Raw genomic sequence first — 15887 nt, forward strand, 5'->3', positions numbered from 1 at the left:
TAAATCCAGTAGATACATCTCCACCAGTGAGGATAAAACAGTGTATAGTATTGTGATCAATCTTGTATTCACTGACATGAAATTATACTCAGTTATTTGGTTTTCCTTTCTCTGTAACACGATTATCCCCAAGATTGTGTTGTAAGGTAATGTTTATTCAGTGAACATGTCAACTTGTAAAATAAATGTTTCCTCTGCAACTCACCGATGGCTTGCTGTGAAGTTTTTTTGGGTAAATAAAAAATAACCTTGCTTTCTGAAAATCGAAATTCGTTTCCCCTAATAGAAAGAGTTTACACAAAGATGGTTGCGTTGTAGATGACATCCACTTCATGTTTCTCTAGAACCAAAGCTGCGCCGATTTTTTTCTTTGTTTGAATAAGGGAACAATTCAAGGTCGAAAATTTGAGCCAAAGTTTGAGTCTTTCAATATTCAGGCACATACTTTTATAGATTTGTATGGTATTCTGTACATACCGTTAAGGGTACAAAGTTGGCCATTTTTCATTAGTTTTTGTTTGATGCGAGATACTACTCATATTGTGTTTGACATGTTGAAAGATAATGAATGAATGGGTGACCATGCATATATTCGACCCCAGTTTTAGACACGATAAACGAAACCATCGCGAAAATGAATTAATGGTCATGACCATTCAGTAGTCCTTCCTAAGAACGCATATTCAACAATGGAAGTCTCTGATATATTACTGAGCGATATGGAAAAAAGATCAATGTTAAATATTGAAGATGTGACCTGCTGAATCCTAATAAAAGGAAGATAAATTCATTACGACCCTATATATTTCGGAATTAGAAGTATCATAAATTTGTGCACTATGAGACAATGAACTTGCACTTGTGGCGTGTAGGAGTGAACAGTGATTGTCTCTGTCTCTGGGCACTAGACAAGGGTGCCTTGACATTGCAATGGAATTTGAACAGTTCTGAAAGTAAACTTTGATCGATCAAGGAGTTAAGTATTGCCTCTAAGACTGGCAAAGGCATATACTAATCGATGCACAAATGCATCACTATTAAACGGAAAAGGATTACCCCAACCTTCAAAGCATGTTCCGTCGTTAAGGGAGTCAAAGTATCTGTCAATTGCCTTGCATTCATGGACTTTAAACGTTTCCAAAGATCGAATAAAGTCTTAAATGAATTTAAAATAAATTTAGGTCTCCCTCTCGTACAGAAAAACAGCTTAATTCCAGGCCTCGAGCAAGGTAAAATAAATGTAAACACGATTGGAACTATATGCGATGATCGGATGATGAAGTAATGTCTGTTTTACCTGCAAATGTAAGCTCATCTGCTTTTCTGTTTAAGTTAAACACTTGCTTTTATGAGTAATTTGTAATATTGCAACATTAACATTGAGCTATAGGGAACGTAACATATTAGAGAAATGTGAAAAAATAGGAAGATCCAATTGTCCAAAATTAGTTCCAGTCGTGTTTTTATAACGTAACGAAAGTAATAGAATGAATCGCACAAACAGAATATATGTAAAACAAATAGAGATTCTTATTTTATTAGAAACAAAACAAAACAAAACAAAACAAAACAACAAAACAGAAAAAATCGCCAATTCAGCTGACGTTATTTGCAAATGCGTCCATAAGGCAGTGCAAAAACACTGACTCGATTAAATATTTCACAGCATATACGAATCATAAAGACTCATAATGTAATGGCTTGTTGATGTCATGACAATGCTCTATCTGTGTAAATAGACACAATCATGTAATACAACACATTGTGATCTACATATCTACATTACATATAAATCCTTCTCTCTCTCTCTCTCTCTCTCTCTCTCTCTCTCTCTCTCTCTCTCTCTCTCTCTCTCTCTCTCCCCATGTTTAACATTAAAATCATATTAGTTCAAAAATTGTTTGTTCGTCGTAACTTGGGAAGCATACACCCGTGTATATGAAATTAATATATTTTTGGTTGAATAATATATCAAGATAAAATAAACACTAAATTAGTGAAACCATAATTCATTTGATATCTAGAACCATGTTTGTTATGCAATATTGATATAATATTATCAGTTCATTAAACCAAAGCAGGGGATACGTTTATCCGTGTAAAATTACGGTGTTTTCAGTCCTTTTAGTACATTTCATGGCAGTAATGGAGGCCGTGAGTATTTTATTAGCATTCAGACTTAGATCAACGGAGATCAACGCATTGAATTCATCTCGTTCCTCTTCCAACTTGAACTTTGCACCGAAGAATTCACAGCATCACTGGTATATATTTTCTGTCCAAAAGAAAATTGATATGAATAATAATTAAAGTTTGGGCAATGCTGGAAGAAATATATGCCAAATAAGTATTCATTTCTGCACATGGCATAGATCAGCTTCGATGTTAATTTCCAAGACGTTCTTAAAGGAAAATGGCAATGAATAATGTAGAAAGAGAAGTGTTAGTATAAGGTAACGTGTTTGCAAAATACCTTGAGTCACATATCCATCGGGCGGTGTCCTGTCCATCTCCAAGTTATTCATATCAAGCTCATTTTTGTCTTTACCACTGTAAGGATAAGTTATTACGCATTAAGCTTTCATTGACATTGTATCCTTAGCATAAAATGAGAATACAGACAAAAAGGAGGAAAACTTAAATGATGTCATTGAGAGCCTAAAGGTGCAGAAATATGCAATCGTAGGCAAGGTCGTACAAACTTAGAGTCAATGCTCTGTAGATTTTTCTCGGTCTGTCTGTGAATTGAAGCCTGTCGAATAAACCCTAATGCTCAAGAATTCACATTAACAATAATGTATGCAAGGAACGTGCAATATTTAGTTGTTTACAACTAAATTGAAATGCATTTCCATTAAAATAATTCTTAAACATGCACTCCGGTTGCAAGACTTGATGTCGGTACATAAACATTACTGTTTAACTTTGAAGGAGGAGAAAGACACATCCATTTTCGAACGGAAAAAAGTCAAGTCTACAAGTGTTGTCAATATAGTCTCCAGGTTTTACGAACTAACACAATTAAAAAAATGGGAGAAAGGAATGTTGTATAAATTATTTTTAATCAGCAAATTTAAGCTAATCTACTTTCTGAATTGCAAATTATAAAAAAAAGATTAGCTTAAATTGTAGAGTCACTTGTTTTTATGGATAACTTGTAATATTGCAACTTTCAGCTATAGGGCACCTAAACCTTTTGGTAAATTTGAACAATTGAAAGATCATATTCTCCCAAATTAGTTTCAATCGTGTTAAAAGCATCCATACAGTTCTAAACCCAATACTCTAAATAGACTTTATTCATTTATGCTTGATTTATTGCTAAGCACATGCAAATGAAAACAAAGACAAAGAGAAAATGAAGACAAATTTAAAACCGCAAATACTATCAATGGTATATCATTAATAGAATAGAGATACACAATCTTACCTGCCGTTAATACCGGAGGCTGAAAAAAATGTAAAGATCCGCAAGTCATTCGAGTTTGACAAAGTGTACGCCTCTCTCTCTCTGTCTCTCTGTCTCTCTGTCTCTCTCTCTCTCTCTCTGTCTCTCTCTCTCTCTCTCTCTCTCTCTCTCTCTCTCTCTCTCTCTCTCTCTCTCTCTCTCTTTATCTCTATTAATATGATATATTTCGCCTTCTGAAACAGACATGTTGAATAGTTTTTGAACAAAATAAGTTAAAATGACATTTTTACATATATTTCCATGCGTTTACTTAACACTAATATACAATAATTTACAATCGTGGAATTTTTGTACGTACCACTTTGCTTGAGTTTGTATTTTTCTCGTTTTCTCCGTTTATTTGCTTTTGCGGATGATAGCGACGAATATAATGATAAGAATTAGAATCCCAACAACGATAACGATGATGACAGTCACATTGGCAGCGGGGTCGTCCTTATCTGTTGTAACGAAGAAGCAGACGCCACGGGAAGTAGCAATGTTAGAAATTGGTGCAACAAAAACGGCACAAGGATGAATACTCCAATGGTGGTTGTCAAACCAACACTGGAATGAATGAGCTCTTCGAAGAAAAGATGCACACCATAGAACAAGTAACATTCACTAAAAGTAATTAGGCATCATTCAAACATATGGGAGATAGGGAACCAAGTGTCGATACATTATGAGAAAATTGACAGGTACAAAAGTTTGCTTGAGCAATCCTTTTTTTCCAACTCGCAGGGAAAGTAATTTTCTTCTGTGTATACTTACAGTTCACAGTGATGTCAATTGTGTCACTTCGTCCATCGTAGTCTTTGCTGTCGTTGAACGACGACCAGGCAACACAGTAGTAGCTACCAGCAGCCATCTTTTGATGTCAACGATGTCAAATGCGTGATTTGTCACTCCGCTGTGATCTTCAGTCCAATCAACCTCGAAGACACCGGTAACGTTGGACAAATACAGAGATATCTTGTACGGATCAGGGATTCCATCTTCTACCGTGCAACGTATCGTGATGAAATCATTCTCGGCAACGGGTCCCGATGGTCCTTCAATTCTTACGACTGGTGATCTACGTTGTGAAATCATACAAAAAGAATATGCATCTTTTTTTCTAAATATAATAGGTAAATAAATATTATTATATTAATTAATCAATCAATTAATTGATTAATAAAAATATACACCTACGAGATATTAAAACTATTTGTGTGTTGGAAATATTTTAAAAAGTATCGTGTTGTTGATATTATTATTGTAACTGAGTAATTTAATTGCCCGGTAAGTATTATTTAAGCAATAATGTTTAACCTTCCGGCTTATATTGAAGAAAGCAAACTTTGCTCAACATAATGTAGGGACGGAGCTAAGTACATTATGGAGTTCGTAGTTTACTTTATTCCATTATCGGTCGGGAGGGGGTACATTATTGCTATCAATTTATAGATTTGGAAATTCCAGTAAATTTGTAGATTTAGAAACCATATTGGGTAACAATGATGAAAAATCGGATACATGATCAGTAATAATCTGAGGGTATGACGTCACAAATTTCACTGGTATTGACAAATCTATACTATATTTACAAAATGCATTAATTATACATATCTTAATATAAATGAAACAGTGAACTAACATTCAACAACGAGTAACACAGTGTCATTTCCAGTCGCCATTGTTCCATCGTATAGCGTATTACTAGCCCTGCATTCATATACACCGGCATCATCGCGGTTGGTTCTCTCTATAGTATGAGTAAGATTCGATGACACTAGGATGTCACCTTTAGTCCAATTGTAGCTCTCAGCTAAGGGATTGGCATCGATGGCACAATCCAGAAATGCACTTTCACCCTCCATGACGACAATGACGGAGCCATTTGTTTTCACATCAGGGCCGTCTAGAAGCAAAACAAACAGTTTAGAATTGCGATTTGAGAGGTTTTTGTTTACAGCAAAGCGTAATAATTTTATATAATATCTTGCAAAACGTAGATTCACAGCTAGATCGATTGATAGTAGATCTAAATATATGTAGCTTAAATGTAGGTACTGTGAATGCAGTTTAACGGATAGATGATCGCATGGGTGGACGCCTGAATATATATTGATAGGTGATGGACATTGACGACTCGGACCATTTTGTCAATAAAATGTCACAGTGACATATAAACGATAGGAGTACCAACAATTCTGAAAAGAAGACGTGATTTGAGGTTATACTTACATTGGACAGTCAGTTCTGCAGTGTCGTATGCCATGCCAATCGAACCGTCATGAAAGACATTACCAGCAATGCATGTGTAGAGACCAGCGTCACGCCTAGTGGCATTGCTAACACTGTGGCTCAGGTCCGTGGAGATGACAGCGCCATCTTTAGTCCAGTTGTGGTAGTTTACTTCCGGGTTTGAGACGACGTTGCAAGTAAATGTGAACAATTCGCCTTCTTTGATGGTGGAGTTTCGGTTATCAATGGTTACCTCTGGATTATCTGAAATTAGCACAAATATGGTGTATCTCCTTTTAGACTTTATCAAAATGTGATAATGAAAACATCAGTGAAACCATTTAATTGATAAATATCACCTAAAGATGAAAGATAAAACATCTAAAAATTCGGCTTAAAGTCAGATCAGAAACCTGTCAACTAATTACTTTTTTATTTGAACTTTATTATATACATTAATTTTGCCTGAAAAAGAGTCTACATAAATCCCTGTGACCACCACCTAGTCGGTAACTAAGAGACTATCACTAACCAATATGAACACGATTGGAACTAATTTGGGATAATTGGATTTTCATATTTTGCAAATTTCTCAAAAGTGTTAGGTGCCATATAGCTGAATGTTGCAATATCGCAAATTACTCAAAAACAAAAGTGTGTAATATAAAAAGAAAAGCAGACGAGATAACATTTGTAGATTAAATCGACATTACTTCACCATCCATCCTCCAATTTGATTTACTCTTGATGGCTATCACAGCTATTTAAATTGATCGTTTGTCTTTACCAACACACAAATTAGACGTTGTGCCCTGTGAACATGTAGTGTTTTAACAAGTGTATTTACTACAGTTGCGCCGCTATTAGCGTACTCAGTTTGGTGTTGTTTTCGGAAAAAGAGTGTATCTGATAATTACTCGTAAAGTATTCGACTATTATCCAACTTACAGTCATCACATTAAATTCCCTCCTTTCAGTCAAGGAACAAAATAAACAGTTTTTTAAAGAATTTGAGGTATGTTCAACTCTCAAGGGATATTTTTATCTTCCTTTTACACTTATACCAGGTCAATCTCATATCTGTTTTCATCTGTGCTTCCTTCAAATGTGAAGGGTTTCCAGAAACTTCATCTTACCCAACTAAATGATTATATTTAATGTACCCATTTGTAAACGGGCAGATTCGGACTTACATTCGACATTGAGTTCAGTTTCACTGTATCCTGTTCCAAGTGTTCCATCGTATAACACGTTACCGGCAACACAGACATAGACCCCGCTATCAAGTCGTTCCGTCTTTTCAATAGTATGGCTTAGATGTGTCGACAAGACAACGCCACCATTAGTCCAGTTGTGGTAAGTCACTTCCGGGTTTGAATCAATATTGCAGATAAAGGTGGCTCTTTCACCTTCCTTCACTGTCAGAGTTGCCTTTTGAACTTTTCATCCGGGAAATCTGCGAACCATCGAAACAATATTCACATTAAACATATGATACAACTGATACAGTATCTTGTTTACGCTCAATATACCCCCGGTGTAGCATTTTAGGCGCCATACTTGTTTGTGTTTTTCTTGTTCGGGACATATCTTCTAATTCATGTAGATAAACGAAAGAGTCTCGAGTTATTATTGTTTGTTTTTGAAGAAATGCCGCGCCTGATACATTATTCCTTTTGCAGCATTGTAAAGGAATGTTTTTGGAACTTACATTGAACATTTACTATGGTTTCATCGTCTGCTGTTGCTGATGTGCCATCGTAAAAATCAACACCAGCGATACACACGTAAGCTCCAGCATCATTTCGTTGAACATTGTTTACCGTATGGCTAAGGTCTGTCGACACGACAGCGCCATCTTTCGTCCAATTCTGGTAAGTTACTTCAGGATTTGAATCGATTTCGCAATTCAAGATTACATTTTCACCTTCTTTCACTGTAACAATCTGCTTGTCAACCATTATCTCGGGAATGTCTGCGATTCAAAAACCAGTATACAGAAAAGACAAGTTTCCTTCATAAATACGTATACTTTCTCAAACAACACAATAAGCACATTGTGCATATTTACTATGACGTCAGTATCTGCTTCCTTGAAAAATCTGTACATCGAAATTCATTTTCCCAATAATCGTAATTTACGTACATTATATTTGGGTTTTTTACACTATGTTTGTGACTTCCTAGTGTAATTATCATACTAAGTATTAAAGGATTCGATACAGGACCAACTCCTTACTTGTATATCTTACTTCGAGAATTGTTCACAAAATACATCACCATAATTATCCATCCATGGTACATAATGGGTGGTTTAGAAAACGGTTTCCGAGTCATGGGTTGTAATTTAGTGTTCCTTTAGAGTTAAAGCCATCAGGTTGACATTCACCTCAGATACATAGCGAAATAGATGCGCAAATCCTATAGTCATCATCTTTCTCTATGTTTAATCTTTAATTTTGAGTTTTATGATAACCGTTGTACATAGAAGCTTGTTTATGAAACTGTATACAGAGAATAAACATATCCACACTGAAAGTCGCCTTTATGGACTTTGTTCAATAACACTAGCACACTTTTACTCTATTCAATGTTTATGTTACACACTTGTAAACACTATTTCCATACTTACACTGCACATACAGTGCTGTTTTATCATGTCCTGTTCCCATCGTTCCGTCATAGAAGGTAGTTCCAGCGATGCACATGTACTCCCCGGCGTCTTGTCGTTGGACATTCTGAATCCTATGGTTTAGTTCCGTGGACACGACAACGCCACCTTTGGTCCAGTTTTGGTAAGTTACATCCGGGTTAGAGTCGATTTCACAATAAAATGTTACATTCTCTCCCTCCTTCACTGTCACAGTTTTCTTGTCAACCATTACGTCCGGGATGTCTGAAAAATATCATTTGGAATTATTATCTATAATTTTGAACTAATTTTTCAAGTTTTTAATGTTACTTTCTTAAGTTACCAAATACACAATTGGGTTCATGTCATCGTATTGCCTATTAGTAAAGAGATATAAAAATGTATTACTTGTAATGTTTTTTTTTTCGGTTCATGAGGGCTAGGATTTCCCGAACGCCATAATTAATTCATTTCTCTATCATAGATCATCATAAAAGTGGCGACACAACTGAAACATGTGTTCCAGATCCAAAGTGTTCGTCATGCAATTGTAAAATGGCTTACATTTTCTGTTATAAGAAGCTCGATATCAATGAAAAATTAAAGAAAGGAAAACCGAAAATATCGACAGTAGGGTTGACCTCTTTTGCGCAAGAAAATATTCCCACCTTTGAGAATAGGATGGAAAACCTAAACATTAATACAATAAATTCATTTCAGATTTCTACATGGACGTTTTTAAACTTACATTGAACATTTAATTCAGTTGTGTTATAACCCGTTCCCACGGACCCATCGTAAAACTCAGTACCAGCGATGCACATATAAACTCCAGCGTCACTTCGTTGAACAACATTAATCACGTGGCTGAGGTCTGAGGACACGACAACGCCACCTTTCGTCCAGTTATGGTAAGCTGCTCCAGGGTGGGAATCAATTTCGCAGCTCAAGGTTATATTTTCACCTTCCTTTACCTTCAGAGTTGTCCTGTCAACCTTGACTTCGGAGAGTCTGCGGATAGAATATTATCAATTAAACAACTATTAGTGAAATCAACACTCCCCTCAGCACAATTTAGACTCTTTGTACACTGTATTGTCTGTTCACTTTACATGTTTAAGATGGCCTTAACATGTCTATGACAGAACCTGTAGATCATATTACACATAATTTACAGCAACTGATATCTTCAACTTTTTCAGCATTTACATTCGATAGACTCAAACAGTATAGGAGTGGTTTAAGGCATTGAAAGCAGTCTATTGTTCAATGCATTTACTGTTAAATATAATTACTGCGTGGCCAGTTTATTTGGCGCGATTTGCCATATATGCATGAACTGAAATAATCATCAAGATCACAGTTAAATTCAGGCAACCAATATTCATCTTAGGGGTTTAAGAAACCTGCAAATTGCTGTATCATTTTGTTTCAATTTTGCTAACGTTTTATGCATAATGACTGATTTTAATGACACAAGATTACACAACACCATTCAGTCTCAGCTCAGCACTAAGAGCAAGTTCATTTAACTTGTCGCTGATAAACGTTATTCATATTTTACAGATTGGTGCGATGGGTTTCGCATTTTTAGACTCACATTCAACGATGAGTTCGGTTTCATTGTATCCAGTTCCTGGCGACCCATCATAAAACACATTACCAGCGATGCACACATAGATTCCGGCATTGTGTCGTTGGACATTTTCAATAACAAGACTTAAGTTTGTGGATAAGACGGCGCCACCATACATGTACGTCCAGTTGTGGTAAGTTACTTCCGGCTTAGAATCGACTTCGCAATTTAGAGCTGCATCTTCCCCTTCCTTCAATGTCACAGTTTTCTTGTCAACCTCTACGTCTGGGAAATCTGTCAATCAAAATATCGATTATACAATTGTCATTATAAACTATTTGTACGTCGTGCGTGGCATCGTTACATCCAATATGTTCCCACAGCACCATCAATCTAAAACTTATTTATTGTCTCTCCGAGATGTTCTTTTTACCTCCATCTGCCATTCTGTTTTGCCACTGTTTTCACCGAAAACATTACATTTATACCATATGTAAATTATATATATATATGTGAATGTAAACTCCAGAGGTGGGCTCCTGAAGATCAAAATTCACATTCCTTATGATTGTAGTCATCTAATTTTGTCTTACCGCGAGATACTTAGTAATCCATAATAAAAAAAAACAGCATAATGGTTGACCCTTTCTCTACCATGGTTTGGCTAGCACAATTGTTATTAATTATGGATTAAGATTTAAATTCCCAACCCTTATCGTTTTTACACATGGCTTTGGTGACTTCGTTGAAGATACACTCAGTCTGTTTTTGTCTCTTTTTAACCAATGTGATAATATTACAGTAGTAGTAGTAAGGATATGTCGACCATAAATACCTTCGCAAGCGCGAAAATGGTATTATAATTTATCATAAAACCTAACCTACAGCATACTTGCCACTGGCTACATTTATCTAAGAGACATAAAAATCATGTAAACTATCGTTAAACCACGGGGACAGAATAAGCTCCGTATTCTCCGTCCCAAGGTTCTCATTTCATACATTTGCTTTCGAAATTCCAGTTCACATACACGTTAGCTGAATACTCGATTCTTCTACAAGAACCTCGTGCACATTATTTGAGAAAAGCATGTTGAGATAATCATACACCATGATTGTCTCGTTGATTTGTGGGTCATCATTCTGAACGAATAACACCAATTTCGAAACACGCTTTAAGTAAGGAAAACTGCTGTTGTAATATCACCATGAATTACTACAGCTGAAAATCTCAAGGCACCAAGAAGAAATAGCATTATAGCATAACATATTTTATCTATCTATTTATTTAACTTCCCACCTACCTACCTACCTACCAACCTTCTTACCAACTCTCTCTCTCTCTCTCTCTCTCTCTCTCTCTCTCTCTCTCTCTCTCTCTCTCTCTCTCTCCAGTATACATACATTGAACAGTGAGTTCAGTGGCACTCGATCCTGTGCCTGTCGTTCCATCATAGAACACATTGCCAGCGATGCATTGGTATGTGCCGGCATTCTGTCGTTGGACGTTTGCGATGGCATGGCTCAGGTCTGTGGACACGACAGCGCCATCTTTCGTCCAGTTGTGGAATGTTACTTCCGGGTTTGAATCAACTGTGCAAGTGAAAGTCACCTGTTCGCCTTCTTTTCTCATCCAGTCTGCTTTTTCGACGCTTACATCCGGGATATCTGGGAGGCAATGGTCATATCAATAAAGTTTTGCTATACATATCTGATTAAAGTTTCTCTCGTCATAATAACAGCTCTGCTAGGTTTGAAGTGATGGTAAATAAAGTTTACATTGTTGTTCGTGTCACAGCACAATCACCCAAATATCATTAATCTCTCATCCAATCATTACAGTGATATCGGTATAGGGATCACATTCAAATTAATGTTTTTATCTTGATAGATCCGAGGTAGATAAACTTAATCATTCTTTAAAATTATCGTATTTTTAGTTGAAAATGCTCTCACAGGTTCTGCTGGATTTTCTTCGACTCTGTTGTCTATCGCAAGTGAAAGAACACTTTCTTGAAAGACAATAGTTGCCTACTACAAATAGCAACATTAGAACTAATTTTAGGATTGATAGAGTATTGTAGAAATGTTGGTATAATCACCAGCAAATTTAAGCTTATCTATTTTTTTTCCGCAGCTCAATTCATTTTACGGGTAATTTGTAAAATATTGAAAATTTCACCCGGAGACTGCCTAACACTTTGAAAAAAATGAACTATTAGAAGATCCCATTCTCCAAAATTAGTTCCAAGTGTGTTAAAATAACAAAATGTCGTTCTTGACGACCTTTAAGGTGGGGTATTGTTTTACTTACACTCCACATTTACTTCAGTTTCGTTGTATCCCGTTCCCAATGTCCCATCGTAAAATTCGCTACTGGCAGTACATCTATACACTCCTGCGTCGCTTCGTTTAACATGCTCAATGACATAGTTGAAGTCTGTGGACACGACAGCGCCACCTCTCGTCCAGTTATGGTAAGCTACTTCCGGGTTTGAATCAATCTCACAGTTTAAAGTTGCACTTTGGCCCTCCTTCACAGTCACGGTTTTCTTCTCAACATTTACGATGGGGAAATCTGTGAATCGAATAGCAGTACTCAATATCTGGTTCGCATTTGTTTTTCGAAATAAATGAGCAGGGGATAATCAACATACGCTTCGACCTATCCCCTTTATCTGTTTCACTTTATTCGGTTTTGACGATTGAGCACTTGTTCATACACCATGTATTTGTTGTATGTAAACCATGTTGTGAGGCTGTCAAATAGTAATCATTCATGAACATTCCCTTCCAAACTCGCGTCCAATCATATTTCTAAGGTTACTCATCATGATCCATTTAACAGAAACATTCTTTCAGTTTGAGTTGAATTCCGTAGTACCCTTGAATATCGACAAGATATTTATTTAAAAAGCGAATGAGAAACAGAAAGCGATGGAGAGAAGGGGCGGACGTTCAGACACCCGTGTACTCACATTGTACATCCAAGACGAAAGAGGCAGAAGTTACTCCTCGAGTACCATCCCAAAACACAGCCGTTGCGTAGCACGTGTACTCCCCCTCGTGGCTTCTCTGAAGAGTCAACCCCAATGTTTCGTTTCCGGAAACCACTACATTGCCGTATTTCCATTGTACGCTGCTTGCAATGGGATTACCACTGACCTCACAGTGCTTGGTGAAAGGTCTGCCTTCAAGTCCAAAGTTGTCGACATCAGAAAACGCTATTTCCGGGTTATCTAAAATGGTTATTGTGCACTATTAGAGTTATATACAATGTATATCATTTAAGTGAGTGTACGTGAAAGTATTATATATATATATATATATATATATATATATATATATATATATATATATATATATATAATGAAAGTATATACTCACATATATTATATACGTAGAATTATGAGTATGTGTTGTATTTGAGTATATGTATGTCTCTGTCTCTTTTGTACAAACAACAACAAAAAATCATATTACAACAGTTTTATGCACATTGCAATCCTAATGCAGACTGTATATGAAGGCGGTAGGTATAGGTAGGTAGGTATACATAGATATAGGCTGGTAGGTAAGTCTACTGGGTAGATATGCTGGGTAGGTATCTGTGTATCTATGTATGTTGCGTGGGAGGATTATAAATACTTACATTGTACATCGAGAAACATCTGTAACATTGTACTGCCAGGAGTGTTATCCCAAAATGTATTCATTGCCGTACAGTTGTAGGTCCCGTGATCATCACGTGTTACAGATGTTAAAATTTAACCAATCGCCTCTATGCTCCCACGACACGACCTCCACTGCAGGGTTGCTCTCCATGACGTCACAGAGGACAGCAATGCTGCTGTTGACAATAACTTGACCAGTTGGACTTATGGGTCCGTAATTAATTGATGTTATCACAGGTTTATCTGTCGGAATGATAAACTGAAATTACTGAGTATCTTTACGCTATTTAACTAACTCATGGCTCAGCCAATGATTTAATTCGATGACCACAGATATTGTTCACTATGTCAACTAATCATGATACTGGTAATTTTTCTGGTATTTAGGGATGGGAAATCTCCAGGTTTTATTGTGTTTCAAAAAAAATCGCAATTTATGTGGAGCTCCATATTCAGGTACATTACCCACTCATCCCTTTTCTGTCTAACATGTTGTTAAAGGCCTGTGTTGGCACCAGATGGTCTCTTCATAAAATTTACCCACCAGATTACAATTTCAATGGAAAACAAAAGGCTGTCACATCTCCATAATTCTCTTACGGACTAGAACGAAGGTGATCCCAGGGATCGCGAACAGTGCCTTTAACAAGAAAAAAAACGTCGAGACACATATATACTTTAAAAGCTAAAACACATCAGCCATTTCAATTGTATAAAATGAACTTGCATTGTACGTCCAAATAAAGTCTTGTGCTTGCTTTCCCCTGCGTTCCGTCCCAAAAAGTGGTGTTCACTTCACAAGTATAGTTCCCGCTGTCACTCTTGAGCGCTGACGGGATCTCAAGTTGCGACGAGGTAGAAAGTCTTCCGTCTGGAAAAGTCCATTTGTAGTCAGCCTCGGGATTAGAGTCGGCAACACAATCAGCGGTAAACGTATCTCCAACTATAACTCTGCCGTTACTGTTATCTTCAATGCTAACACCAGGAGGGTCTGTAATAAAATGACAATAATTGCATGAAGGTATGAAATGCATACATGCATGTATGCACATACATTCGTTAAGTATGTATGTACATTGTATGTATGTGTGTGTGTGTGTGGTGTGTGTGTGTGTGTGTGTGTGTATGTATGTATGTATGTATGTATGTATGTATGTATGTATGTATGTATGTATGCATGCATGCATGCATGCATGCATGCATGCATGTATGTATGTATGTATGTATGTACGTACGTACGTACGTACGTATGTATTGTATGTATGTATGTATGTATGTATGTATGTATGTATGTATGTATGTATGTATGTATGTATGTATGTATGTATGTATGTATGTATGTATGTATGTATGTATCTAACTATCTATCTATCTATCTATCTATCTATGTATTTATGTGTATGAATTTTATTATTTATTTTTTAATTATTATATCTTAAATTATTTATCTATCTATTGATTTGTTTGTTTGTTTACATCTATTTATGTTTTGACGAATATATAAAAATAGGTCATGTTACTTACATTGTACATCCATAAAAATCGAGGAATTTCCATATCCCGTTTGTCCATTGAAAAACGTGTTATTGACATGACACGTGTATCCTCAGATTTCTGACCTCTTTGAGTTTATGATAATTAGCTTTTGGTCATGGCTGATGATGTCATCATTGAAATCGGTCCAGGCAATATCCCCTTCTGGGTTGGCATCAACGTGACAGCTGGCAAGGTAAACACCGCCCTCAATCACTTTCCCGCCACTGCTGTCTTCTATCTGTACTGACGGCGAATCTGCAAAATTCGATTGTTTACTTTTGTCATTTTAAGTGGTGTATAACAGATAAGAATACTTCCTTAAACTGTGGCTCATGCCAACATTAATAATCTTTTCCACAGTGGGTTTCCCTTTCCTTGTTCACATAATGATACTCTTTCTTCGTCGTTTCATGTTGTATTTTTATTTCTTAACACGATTGGAACTAATTTGGGATAACTTGATCTTCACGTTTTTCAAATTTCTCAAAAGTGATGGTGCCCTACAGCTGAATGTTGCAATATCACAAATTACTCATAAAAACAAGTGTAAACTTAAAAAGAAAAGCAGATGGGATTACATTTGCAGAGTAAACCGACATTGCTTCACCATCCAATTATCCAAAATTAGTTCAAATCGTGGTTTCTTTGTCTATCGGCGTCAAAGACAAAAAGAAAAAGGCTTTTTATTACACTTACAGTGTACAAGGACGTCATATAAAGCGATGCCTCGTCCAATGCTATTGTCATAGTACATATTTTCAGCCACACAAGTGTACGTCCCATTGTCAC

The 15887-nt window shown here is 36.4% G+C and overlaps 3 protein-coding genes across 3 annotated transcripts in view; all 3 read right to left on the reverse strand.

Moving 5' to 3' along the window:
- Positions 1 to 1509: 1509 nt before the first annotated feature.
- On the reverse strand, positions 1510 to 15167 carry LOC139128598 (hemicentin-1-like). The gene is made up of 17 exons (XM_070694347.1): positions 15087 to 15167; positions 14290 to 14553; positions 13541 to 13805; positions 12867 to 13127; positions 12203 to 12466; positions 11293 to 11556; positions 9913 to 10182; positions 8313 to 8576; positions 7392 to 7655; positions 6874 to 7119; positions 5681 to 5944; positions 5091 to 5354; positions 4223 to 4526; positions 3768 to 3909; positions 3431 to 3449; positions 2474 to 2550; positions 1510 to 2275 (listed from the first exon to the last, which is right to left on the reverse strand). Exons 3-13 carry the CDS (start codon positions 13602 to 13604, stop codon positions 4513 to 4515), a joined length of 2439 nt encoding a protein of 812 aa, XP_070550448.1. The 5' UTR covers positions 13605 to 13805; positions 14290 to 14553; positions 15087 to 15167; the 3' UTR covers positions 1510 to 2275; positions 2474 to 2550; positions 3431 to 3449; positions 3768 to 3909; positions 4223 to 4512.
- LOC139128599 (igLON family member 5-like) overlaps positions 13633 to 15887 on the reverse strand; it is a 2409-nt gene continuing 154 nt past the window's right edge. Inside the window, exons 1-3 of the mRNA XM_070694348.1 lie at positions 15795 to 15887; positions 14362 to 14553; positions 13633 to 13805 (exon numbers count right to left, since the gene is read on the reverse strand). The exon at positions 15795 to 15887 is cut by the window's right edge and continues 154 nt beyond it. Coding sequence (XP_070550449.1) covers positions 13633 to 13805; positions 14362 to 14553; positions 15795 to 15887 — 458 coding nt within the window. The remainder of the gene's footprint in view (positions 13806 to 14361; positions 14554 to 15794) is intronic.
- The window catches only part of LOC139128605 (protein amalgam-like), an 8059-nt gene continuing 7354 nt past the window's right edge, over positions 15183 to 15887 (reverse strand). The window contains exons 4-5 of the mRNA XM_070694353.1: positions 15795 to 15887; positions 15183 to 15353 (exon numbers count right to left, since the gene is read on the reverse strand). The exon at positions 15795 to 15887 is cut by the window's right edge and continues 186 nt beyond it. The gene's annotated coding sequence lies outside the window, so the exon portion shown is untranslated. The remainder of the gene's footprint in view (positions 15354 to 15794) is intronic.

The sequence above is a fragment of the Ptychodera flava genome, unplaced genomic scaffold (genome assembly GCF_041260155.1).
Source record: "Ptychodera flava strain L36383 unplaced genomic scaffold, AS_Pfla_20210202 Scaffold_60__1_contigs__length_796720_pilon, whole genome shotgun sequence".
In the NCBI taxonomy this organism is placed as follows: Eukaryota; Metazoa; Hemichordata; class Enteropneusta; family Ptychoderidae; genus Ptychodera; species Ptychodera flava.